Consider the following 12860-nt stretch of genomic DNA (forward strand, 5'->3'; position numbering starts at 1 on the left):
TTCCCCGTGTGTAAAGAGGGGATAATAAGAACGCCTGCCACAGTGGGCTGTTGTGAGGGTATATAAGCTAATAAACTCAAAGCATGTGGAACAGCATCTGGTTCTCAATAAGCTGTAGCTTTCATTATCACTGCATAAAAGCAGCATTTGTTTCACAAGCATTTTATCTTCATGTAAGTTTTTGGGAACAGATTCTGCTTAAAGCAAGATCCAGTATTAGTGTAAGATAAATTTGGGAAATGACAGAAAACTGGGAATCAGGATTTTCTTTAATATATCACAACATATACATGTAAATATTGAAGTGGAGCAGAATACAAAGATTGGAGGGCTCTTCTGGAGGATCTTTGTGTTTCTTCAAGACAATAATAATTCCCCATGAAGTAAAAGTCCACTGCAGCTAGCTAAACAAAGCCAATGTAGATTATCAACCAAGTGGCTATTATCAGATTTATAATATTATAGTATTTATAATATATTTATAATATATCAGAAAGGCTAGTGTTCCTTCTCTTTTCCATGGTTACACATGGCATATCAGTTGAATCATAACCTTAAAAATCAACCTCATCTAATTAAGACATTCACCTAAGTCAAGTAGTCTTTGTTTCTTTTTTCCCCCATTGCTATAAAAACCCTGTAGTGCACTAAAATCATTTTAATGTAACTTTTTAGTAAAAAAAAAACAAACACAAAAATTAAAACAGTGCCAAAAACATATACAGAAGTAGAAGCTCCAGAATTTTCATATAGAAGGGATTTAGAAGTAACCAGGTACTTGGAACATTCTTATCCCATAGCCTAATAGCTATCACTTTCACCCTCAATTCTGTCTTTGAGCGTTTGACTATTGTATTAGTTTCTTGCCGTTGTTGGCATTCCTGTGGCTTGTGGCCACATCACTCCAATCTGTGCCTCATCTTCACATCTGCCTGAAGTGTGTCTTCTCTTCTGTCTCAAACTTCCCTGTGCCTTTCTTTTATAAGGACGCTTGTCATTGGATTTAGTGCCATCTGGGATGATATCATCCCCAAATCCTTAACTTAATTACATCTGCAAAACCTTTTTTTCCAAATAAGATAATATTCACAGGTTTCAGGGATTTGACAAGGACATTATCTTTTGGGGGAAATCACCATTCAACCCACTACAACCACCCTGTATGAAATAGCACCCACCCATTTGTACTACCATCATTCTGTACTCCTCACCCTGCATTATTCTTTTTCATAACATTTGTCATCATTTCACATTCTAATATTCTCTTGGCTACTTTTTATCGTTTATCTCCCCCAGGAGAATGGAAGCCTCATGAGAGCAGAGGTGTGTTCACTCCTCTCTTCCCAGCACTACAATAGCACTTGGCGCAATTTATTTGTTGACTGTATGGAGGAACTAGGAAACTTTCTTGAGTCCATGTTTGCTCAGTAAGGATGGTTTTCTACTTAGGGGTGAAAATAAAGATCATTTGGGGTACCTTGGAGGGAGGAGGGTTGTTGATGGAGCCCAACCAGTACCACTAGCGAAAAGCAGCAGCCAGATTGCTGAAAAAAAAATGATCAGAAATTTCAGGTGGGATCTTACTCCAGCCAAGTCTCTTCCCTGCCCCTGGATTCTCTTTCTTAACCCTTTTTCCTGATCTTGGCCCCTCTTATATGTTCTCATAGCAGCCTGTACTTCCTCCACATAGCTACAGCATACTGTATTGTAACTGCCTGTTTATTTGTTTGTAATTTCCATCTCAGCATACTCTCCCTTACGGCAAAAACCTTGAGATCTTTGCTGAGTTCTGTGAGTTGTTCTGGCAAATTACAGAATCTGAGGAGGTCATGGGCCCCCCAAATTTATAGCCAGTTGGTCATAAAAGGGGGTGGCCTGGGGACCCCTGAAGTGTAGCTGGCATCTGTAGTAAGGACAGTCTCATGGAGAACTGACCCCTTAACTTGTGGGATCTGTGCTAACTCTGGGTGGTTAGTGGCAGAATTGAATTGTAGTATGCCAGGTGGTGCTGGAACGCCTATCCTGAATCTTCCAATGGCTCCTTGCTCCGGGGTGTTAAAAAACCTGAGGCTCACAACAAAGACTCGATTTGAAATACAGATGTTGACACAGCCTCCATTAACAAAAGCCCCATCAAATAGCAGCAGCGCTCTGTGTCGTTTCTTATTAAAGGAGCATTATTTTACAGGTGATGGTGACATTGGACATGGTGCATTTAGGCGTGTGTTAGGATGTTCTGAATACATAGGTATTGTAGAGTGATGTTGTACGAGTGATGCCAAGTTTCATTTAAAGATCTTGCATCTTCTAAACCCTGACTCTTATTGAAGAATGGACTCCTAAGGGAATATTCCATGGGAACAAAATTAAGAAATATCTGTGAGAAATACTGGAGGCAGCAGAGCCTTAGAATTCAAAACTGAGATGCTGACACGGGGATATATTTTACCATGTTTACGAGAATTGAAAAAAAGTCTACTTTGGCTGATTGATTTGGTAATAAACATTGGCTTTACTGATCAACTTTTAAGTTAGATTTTTTACATACATTGAATGAGCCAAATCTGCAGTTCTAAAGTTTTGGCAAAAATATACTTAAAACTCATGATAAGATAAAAACATTTTAACAATAATATTGTATTGCCAAAGGTCTATAGAAATGTTAATGTTCTTATTTTCTCAATTCTGAGTTAAAAAATAAAGTTCCTTGAAATGAAAGAGTTACAGTACAATTATTAATTACTGACAACTCTTTTAAAAGCCTTTTTGGCATACTTCCCAGAGACTGACAAAGTGAATAACTCAAACAAAGGAGGACCTAAATGAATTGCCTTATGATAGATCATAAAAAATAATTTTTGATGATAGAGTGCTATATGACTTTTAGCATTTATCTTGGAAGATCAAAGATCTGAGTGACATTGGTATTACAAAGTATTCAGCATAAGCATCTATTTATTTGAACATATTTTCTCAGTGTTTATAAAAACTAAAACTATGAATAGAACTGATGCTGAATCCTGTCTTATCTAGCAATAAGTAATATTCCTCTACTAACATGTGAACTATGGACAAAAAAATAGCACCATTCACCTCACTAAAAGATACATTTCCATAAAAATATGTTATAGGAGATTATATCAGACTAAGCCTTTTATAGATAAAAGTTATAAACTTTGGATAAAATATAAAAACAATTATTTGAAGACGCTGGAAAGTAACCAAAAGCTGGCAGGCAGGATTTTAAGGGATGGCTACTCTTCAAAGAATTGAAATATAATGAGTGTGATTTATGCTCATACATCTTTTTATCTGAGGGCACTACTCTGTCTGCACTGTGAAAAGCAGGGGGAACTCAGAAAGCCACAATCTTAATGGCTTAAGGAATTAGAGAATAGAGCCTGGGGCTCCCGGAGCAGCTGGAAGTTGAGGATGAAACTCCTGAAAAGGAAGGAGTAATAGAGGGAGAGAGCTCCAAAATCTACACATACACTCTGCCCAAATCCTTGGTTGACTCATGAACTCTGTGTGCATAGGATAAAAGTTAACTACAGTAAGTCCCCTACATACGAATCTTCAAGTTGCCAGCTTTCAAAGATGTGAACATGTATTCGTGTCCAATCACGTAAGTTAGTTCACGTGTCTGCTGTACATTGTCACGTGCGTGCATCCTCTACAAGTGTTTGTGCTTTTGTGTATTTTACTGTACAGTACTGTATAGAGTACAGTAGTACAGTATCTTTATTTCAAGCCCAGGATGTCCGGAAGCAAGTGTAAAAGCAGTGGTGATGTAGCTGGTACTGCTAAGAAGCTCCAGGAATTGGAGGCCCAGAGAAAGGATGAAGAGAGACAAGAGGAAGAAGAAGTAACTGCAGAACCGAAGAGATTCACAAGGCAGGAAATGGCAAGGGGATTTTCTTTATGTGAGGAAGCACTGTTACTTTTGGAGGCACAGGACCCGAACGTAGAACAGTACACGAAGTTTGCAGTAGCCATTCAGAATGCAATCCAGTGCTACCGTGTCATCTACAATGAGAAAAAAATAGCTACCCAGACATCACTGGATCATTTTTTTCAAGAGGGTAGGTAGAATTGAATCCAGCTAGGACCCAGAACCTGTGCCATCAATGTCAGGCGTGAGTGAAATTGCACCTTGCCCTCTGTCTCCTGTTGCTGACGATCCTTCAGCTCTACCATCTCCCACCTCCTCTCCCTCCTCCAGTCAGTAACTCTTCTTTCCTGTTCGTTCACTCGATGCCAGCCCTGTATGCCAGCTGTTGTTCTATACTACTGTACTTTTCAAGGTACTGTACTGTAAGATTAAAAATGTTTTCTTTATATTTTTGTGTTTGTTCATGTATTATTTGTGTGAGAAGTATTATAAACCTATTACAGTACAGTACTATATAGCCGATTGTGTTAGTTGGGTACCTAGGCTAACTCCGTTGGACTTACAAACAAATTGGACTTATGAATGTGCGCTCGGAACAGAACTCATTCGTATGTAGGGGACTTACTGTACCTGCAAGAATACATCAACATTTATCAGAGGAAGATAACAGAATCTAGAGGCTCTACAATGTATCACCTACAATATCCAGTACACAATAAAAAACTAACAAGAATATAAAGGAACAGGAAAGTTTTGGGGTGTTTTTACTTAATTTTTATTGGAGTATAGTTGCTTTACAATGTTGTGTTAGTTTCTGCCGTACAGCGAAGTGAATCAGCTATACATATACATATATCCCCTCTTTTTTGGATTTCCTTCCCATTTAGGTCACCACAGATCACTGAGTAGAGTTCCCTGTGCTATACAGTAGGTTCTCACTAGTTATCTATTTTATACATAGTAGTGTATATATGTCAATCCCAATCTCCCAATTCATCCCATCCCTCCTTTCCCCCCTTGGTGTCCATACGCTGTTCTCTATGTTTGTGTCTTTATTTCTGCTTTGCAAATACGTTCATCTGTATCATTTTTTAGATTCCACATATAAGCAATATTATACAATATTTGTTTTTCTCTTTCTGACTTACTTCACTCTGTATGACAGTCTCTAGGTCCACGTCTCTGTAAATGGCACAATTTCGTTCCTTTTTATGGCTGAGTAATATTCCATTATATATATGCACCACATCTTCTTTATCCATTCCTCTGTTGATGGGCATTTAGGTTGCTTCCATGTCCTGGCTATTGTAACTAGTGCTGCAATGAACATTGGGGTCCATATATCTTTTTGAATTATGTTTTTTTCCAGGTATATGCCCAGGAATGGGATTGCTGGGTCATATGGTAGTTCTATTTTTAATTTTTTAAGGAACCTCCATACTGTTCTCCATAGTGGCTGTATCAATTTACATTCCTACCAACAGTGTAAGAGGGTTCCCTTTTCTCCACACCCTCTCCAGCATTTATTGTTTGCAGATTTTTTGATGATGGCCATTCTGACCGGTGTGAGGTGATACCTCATTGTAGTTTTGATTTGCATTTCTCTGATAATTAGTGATGTTGAGCATCTTTTCATGTGTTTGTTGGCCATCTGTATGTCTTCTTTGGAGAAATATCTATTTAGGTCTTCCGCCCATTTTTTGATTGGGTTGTGTGTTTTTTTGATATTGAGCTGCATGAGCTGTTTGTATATCTTGAAGGTTAACCCCTTGTGAGTTGCTTTGTTTGCAATATTTTCTCCCATTCTGAGGGTTGTCTTTTGGTATTGTTTATGGTTTCCTTTGCTGTGCAAAAGCTTTTAAGTTTAATTAGGTCCCATTTGTTTATTTTCATTACTCTAGGAGGCTGGTCAAAAAAGATCTTGCTGTGATTTATGTCAAAGAGTGTTCTGCCTATGTTTTCCTCTAAGAGTTTTATAGTGTCCAGCCTTACTTTAGGTTTTTAATCCATTTTGGTTTATTTTTGTGTATGGTGCTAGGGAGGTTCTAATTTCATTCTTGTTCATGTAGCTGTCCAGTATTGAAGAGACAGTCTTTTCTTTTGTCTGTTCTTGTCTCCTTTGTCGTAGATTAGGTGACCATAGGTGCATGGGTTTATCTCTGGGCTTTCTATCCTGCTCCATTGTTCTATATTTCTCTTTTTGTGCCAGTCCATACTGTCTTGATGACTGTTGCTTTGTAGTATAGTCTGAGGTCAGGGAGCCTGATTCCTCCAGCCCCATTTTTCTTTCTCAAGATTGCTTTGGCTATTTGGGGTCTTTTGTGTTTCCATACAAATTGTATTCTAATTCTGTGAAAAATGCCATTGGTAATTTGATACGGATTGCACTGAATCTGTAGATTGCTTTGGGTAGTATAGTCATGTTCACAATACTGATTCTTCCAATCCAAGAACATGGTATATCTCTCCATCTCTGTTTGTGTCGTCTTTGATTTCTTTCATCAGTATTTATAGTTTTCTGAGTACAGGTCTTTTGCCTCCTTAGGTAGGTTTATTCCTAGGTAATTTATTCTTTTTGTTGCAATGGTAAATGGGATTGTTTCCCTAATTTCTCTTTCTGATCTTTTGTTGCTAGCGTATAGGAATGCAAGAGATTTCTGTGCATTAATTCTGTATCCTGCAACTTTACCAAATTCATTGATTAGCTCTAGTAGTTTTCTGGTGGCATCTTTAGGCTTTTCTATGTATAGTATCATGTCATCTGCAAACAGTGACAGTTTTACTTCTTCTTTTCCAATTTGGATTCCAAGGAACAGGAAAGTTTGACTCATAGTTCAGAGAAAAGGTAGTCAGTAGAAACTGACTCCAAGATGACTCAGATGTAAGAATTAGCAAAGACTTTTTTTTTTAATTGAAGTACTGTTGATTTACAATGTTGTGTTATTCAGGTGTACAGTAAGGTGATATATATTCTTTTTCAGATTCTTTTCCATTATAGATTATTATAAGATACTGAATATAACTCCCTGTGCTATACTGTAAGTCTTTGTTGTTTATCTATTTTATATATAGTAGTGTGTATATGTTAATCCCAAACTCCCAATTTATCCCACCCCCTTTCCTTTCCCCTTTGGTAACCATAAGTTTGTTTTCTATGTCTGTGAGTCTATTTCTGTTTTGTAAATAAGTTCTTTGTATCATTTTTTAAAGATTCCACATGTAAGTGATATCATATGATATTGGTCTTTCTCTGACTTACTCCACTTAGGATGATAAATTCTAGGTCCATCTATGTTTCTGCAAATGGCATTATTTCATTCCTTTTTATGGCTGAGTAATACTCCATTGTATGTATATATATATATATACCACATCTTCTTTATTCATTCATCTGTTGATGGACATTTAGCTTGCTTCCATGTCTTGGCTATTGTAAATAGAGCTGCTGTGAACATTGGGGTGCATGTATCTTTCCAATTATGGTTTTCTCTGGATATATGCCCAGGAGTTGGATCACTGAATCATATGGTAACTCTATTTTTTCTTCTTTAAGAAACTTCCATACTGTTCTCCATTGTGGCTAGAAAAGAGTTTTAAACAGTTATTATACATATATGCAAGGACATGAAAAAGTATATGGTCAAAATAATGAATTAACAGAAAAACTCAGCAGAGATATAGAAATTCTAAGAAGAAAGAGAGAGACAAATGGAAATTCTAGAACTGAAAAGTACAAAATCTGAAATAAAAAATTCACTGGGTAGTCCTAACAGCTATTTAGAAATGGCTGAAGGGTTGGCAAACTTAGAAACAGATTAAAAGAAATTATCCAATCTGAAAAACAGAGGTAAAAACTGTTGAAAAAAATGAACAGAGCCCTAGTGGCATTCAAGACAATATTAAAGAGCCTAACATACATGTAATAGGAATCACAGAAGGAAAGGGAAGAGAGAATGGGGCAGAAAATTTTTTGAAAAAATAATGACAGATTTCCCCAAATTTGGTAGAATACATAACTTTAAAAATGAATAAACCCAGCAAAACCCAAGCAGGATATATAAAAAAAGAAATTCATACCACAAACATCATGGTCAAACTATTGAAAACCAGATAAAGAGAAAATCTTAAAGGCAGCTAGGGAAAAATGACATAGTAGAAATTGAGTGGGTGGGTAGAGGGACAGGATTCAGAAACAATGAAAGCTAGAGGACAATGGAATCATATTTTTAAGAGTCAAACTTGGAGCAGGGGTAGGGGGCAACATCAATCCAGAATTCTATATGCAGAAAAAATATTCTTTGAAAATGATAGTGAAATAAAGATGACTTCAGAGAAACAAAAACTTAGAATTTATGCATTACAAGAAATGCTTTTAAAAAATTATTCAGAGGGAAGGGAAACGATATTAGATGAAAACTCAGATCTATGGGAAGAAATAAAGGGCACTGGAAATGGTAAATATGTAGGTAAATAGAAAAGAATATACATTTTAAAAATTTCTTTAAAAGACTTAATTGTTTAAGGCAAAAATAGTTCACTTCATTTAAACATAGGTGGGCCTAATGTATATGAAAGCAATCATGTAAAGGATGGAGGATAAATAGAACTACACTTTTGCAAGGTTCTTACATTTTACATCAGTTACTACAATATGAGGTCTATGTGCATTGAGACACTTTAAGCATGCATATGCTAGAGTAAGCACTAAAAATTAATGTAAAGAAGTTTAGTGGAAGGTCAATAAAGGAATGAAGATGAAATATAAACAAATATTGATTAACCCAAATGAAAACAGGAAAGGAGAAACAAAAGAACAAAAAAGGGATGAAACGAATAGAATACAAATTGCAAATAATAATAGACTTAAAATCCAACGATATTAATCTTACTTTAAATGTAAATAGACTAAAAACTCCAATTAAAAGGCAGAAATTATCAGACTGGATTTTTTTTTTTTTTTAATCAAGAACCAACTATAGGACTTCCCTGGTGGCGCAGTGGTTAGGAATCTGCCTGCCAATGCAGGGGACACAGGTTTGAGCCCTGGTCCGGGAAGATCCCACATGCCGCTGAGCACCTAAGCCCGTGCGCCACAACTACTGAGCGTGCGCTCTAGAGCCCGCAAGCCACAACTACTGAGCCCATGTGCCGAGACTACTGAAGCCCGCATGTGTAGAGCCTGTGCTCCGCAACAAGAGAAGCCACCACAACAAAGAGTAGCCCCCGCTCGCCGCAACTAGAGAAAGCCTGCTCACAGCAAGGAAGGCCCAACATAGCCAAAAAAAAAAAAAAAAAAGAACCAACTAGACGCTATCTACAAGAGACACATATTTAATATAAAGATAAAACAGATTGAAAAGAAAAGGAAAAAGATTTACCAGGCAAACAGTAAACATAAGAAAGGTGGAGAGGTTGTATTAGGTGGAGAGGTTGTATTATTATCAGACAATATAGAATTCAAGCCAGGGGTATTAAGAGAGATAAGGAGGGGCAGTTCATGAAAGAAGGAAAGAGAGAGAGAGAGAGAAAGAAAGAAAGGAAAGAAAGAAAGAAAGAAAGAAAGAAAGAGAGAGAGAGAGAGGGAGGGAGGGAGGGAGGAAGGAAGGAAGGAAGGAAGGAAGAAAGGGAGGGTTAAATCATCAGGAAGACTTGAAAGCCTAACAGAAGACATAAAAATCATATCTATATATGCACCTAATAACACAACTTCAAAATGCATAAAGGCAAAACTCATCAAACTAAAAGAAGAAATAGACAAATCCATATTCACAGTTAGATTGTAATATTCTCCTTTCGGAGAGTGATAGAACAACTAAATTTAAAAATCCATAAGGATATAGTTGATCAGAATAACACTATCAATACCGAACTGAATTAATATTTATAGAAAAAAATTGACAGTTACATAACTACTCAACTGCAGAATACACATTCTTTTTTAAAGCACCCATGGGATGTTCACCAAGGTAGATAATATGGTGGGTTATGAAATGAGTCTCAGTAAACTCCAAAAGGTTGAAATTTTAGTGACTCCTCTCTGTCCACAACAGAATTAAATTAAAAATCAGTAATAATATCCAGGAATCATTTTGCAATATATACAAATATTGAATCATTATGTTGTATACCTGAAAGTGATATAATGTCATATGTCAACTACACTGTAATTAAAAAATAATATCTAGGGCTTCCCTGGTGGTGTAGTGATTAAGAATCCGCCGCCCGGTGCAGGGGATGCGGGTTCGAGCCCTGGTCCGGGAACATCCCACATACAACAGAGCAACTAAGCCTGTGCGCCACAACTACTGAGCCCGTGTGCCACAACTACTGAAGCCTGCACGCCTAAAGCCCATGCTCTGCAACAAGACAAGCTACCACAATGAGAAGCCCATGCACTGCAACGAAGAGTAGCCCCTGCTCACCGCAACTAGAGAAAGCCCGTGCGCAGCAATGAAGACCCCACGCAGCCAAAAATAAATAAATTAAAAATAAATAGTGTATATGTGTCAATCGCAATCTCCCTAAAAATATATCTATATAATAATTTAAAAATAATATCTAGAAAATAATATCTAATCAGGTAGAAGAAGAGGAAGTCAAATCCCAGTTAAGTAGGAAGAAGGAAATAATAAAGAACAAAAGTCAATAAACTAGAGAATAGATAATCAATGGAACCATAGATGGCTTTTTGAAAAAATTTAAAATTTTTATAAACTTCTGGCCATATTAGTCAGTAGAAAAAAAAAAGAGAAAATGCAAAATACCAAAATCAGGGATGTTTGAAAACGTAACAAGGTCCTGGCTCTCGCGGACTTCTAGTGGGGGAAACATGTTACATGGTCATACAAAGAAATATACAGGTATAGACTGTGGTAAACTCTATGAGAATTCTGCAGGGGAGGGAGAGGCCGATTGGGGTTGGACAGGGGGACCTCTGCAGAGGTAAGTTAACTTCGACCCCTGTGCTCCACGAGGAGTAACGTCAGCCCCTCCCGGCGTCTTCCCGGCCCCTAGGAAGCAGGTGGCGGCCCCGCCCCGCGCGCCGCGCCCCCCCATCTCAGCCGCCCCAGCCCTTCCGCGCAGGCGCGGGATGGGCGCGAGGTGGGGCTCGGCCGGCGGTCGGGCGGGGCAACTGCCGGGCGGGCGCCGAGCGGGACCACACACTAGAGAGGTGCTTTCGGTCAGACCCAGCGGCGCGGGTTCCCCGCGATGCCGAGGCCAGACCCGGACGCCTCGCCTCTCTGAGTCGGTCTCAGCGCGGAAGGCACAGAGGGAGGCCATGGCGGAGCCCTCCGAGCCCGGGCGGCAGGCGTCCGCGGGCGGCGGGAGCCTGGAGGAGGAGGACGAGGAGGACGAGGAGCGGGAGCCGCTGCTGCCGCGGATCGCCTGGGCCCAGCCGCAGAAGGGCGCTCCGGGGGGCGCCGTGAGGCTGGAGAAGGCTGCCGGGGAGGAGGGCGCGGCCTCCCCTAACCAGGCCAGTGACCGGGAACTGCTGCTCTTGCCCAGGGATGCGTCTTTCTCCTCTTCCCCGAGTTTGGGGCGCCTGCGGAGCTCGCCCACCAACCTGGACCGGAACCACCCCGTGGGTTCAGGTGCGATCCGGCTCTTCCCTTCCCCGGCGCCTTCGCAGTGCGCCTGTCGCCGCCGCCGCTTAGCCCCCCCATTCAAGCCCCTCCTTGGGTCCCTACCCCCGGCTTCTTTCGCTGTCTTCCGCTAGCCCTTGCCTAGTAGGAAAGGCTCTTCGCCGGGCATCAGGTCCGACGCACAGGCCGAGGGTCAGCCGCTGGTCACACCTGGGACACCGCGCCTTTCTCTCCTGCTCCCCCGTTTACTCGCACCTTTTCCAGGGGCTATAGGCTGCTTCACCTGAGGCCCGGGGTTGTCATTAAACACTGATCCTTGAAGCCTCCCCTAAGAGTGAGCCTAAACTTTTGGAATCAGACAGGAAAACTTAACACTGTAAAATGACGTAAGTTGTTTGCTCAAGTTTGGACTTGAGTTTTGGGTTAAGAACCCTGAACTACCAGGAAAGTTGGTGAATTTGCAAGGTGGATGACAGCCGAGAGACAGAGAGCAAGAATATCCGGTTGCCACTGGGACACGTTTCAAAAACTTTTTAAATTAAATATTGTTACTGTAACATTAGCCAGAGGGGGCAGAAGCAGTTGAATTTCTGTACCTGCTCTCTCTCTTGCAAAGTTTCCTTTCTTGAGTCATTTCTATTTTTATACTTTAAAAAGAAAAAGAAAAAAATTGTTTCACTATTAAGCAGACTGACAGCCTCAGGTGAAAGAGAGGATAATTGAAATGATGTTGAAAGGTATGCGACTGCATAAGGCTAATTTGATAGTAAAATAGAATAGGCTTGTAAGAGTCCTAGGTGGAGCTGAGACAGGCTAGTTTGTAAAATGGCCGTGATAACACCTACTTGCTGGTGGTAAGGATGGTTGAAATGATGAGATGTGTGCATTGTGCCTGGAGTTTCATTCCACATGTGAGCTTAAAGAAAAGGCACAAAAAATGTAGTTTTCATTAATGCTGCTTAAGTTTTTCTGGAGTGGTTAGATTTTACATGTCCTGCTATTAGTACACTAATGGGGCTTCTACAATTTAAAGAATTCTGGATAGAGTAGGTTATTCTAGTTGTAGTTGAATTTATGGTCAAATATTCTAGAGTAAATAAATCAGAGCAGCCCAAGGGAAGCAGACTTTAATGAATAAAGCTTTAACAAACCTGTCTGATATACAGGTCGGCTAGCTACCATTATGTTAGCTTTTGGATGCATTGACAGTACAACGTTTAACAGAACAAACAAATATGCATTTGCAATCAAATCACAAATGGATCCACATTCACCCAGCTACATTGATAATATGGGTATATATTACCTAGAAACCGATCTGTGAAGTAACTAAGATTTGTGCGGCTAGCTTGCCTTTTTCTACCCAACGTTACCTGTGTAGCTAG

The 12860-nt window shown here is 39.6% G+C and overlaps 1 protein-coding gene across 2 annotated transcripts in view; it reads left to right on the forward strand.

Moving 5' to 3' along the window:
• The first annotated feature begins 10999 nt into the window (after nucleotides 1-10999).
• PI4K2B (phosphatidylinositol 4-kinase type 2 beta) overlaps nucleotides 11000-12860 on the forward strand; it is a 31971-nt gene continuing 30110 nt past the window's right edge. For both annotated transcript variants that reach the window (XM_061191287.1, XM_061191286.1), the window contains exon 1: nucleotides 11000-11484. In XM_061191287.1, coding sequence (XP_061047270.1) covers nucleotides 11172-11484 — 313 coding nt within the window. In that variant the 5' untranslated portion in view covers nucleotides 11000-11171. The remainder of the gene's footprint in view (nucleotides 11485-12860) is intronic.

Source organism: Eubalaena glacialis, chromosome 5, assembly GCF_028564815.1.
Source record: "Eubalaena glacialis isolate mEubGla1 chromosome 5, mEubGla1.1.hap2.+ XY, whole genome shotgun sequence".
Taxonomy (NCBI): Eukaryota; Metazoa; Chordata; class Mammalia; order Artiodactyla; family Balaenidae; genus Eubalaena; species Eubalaena glacialis.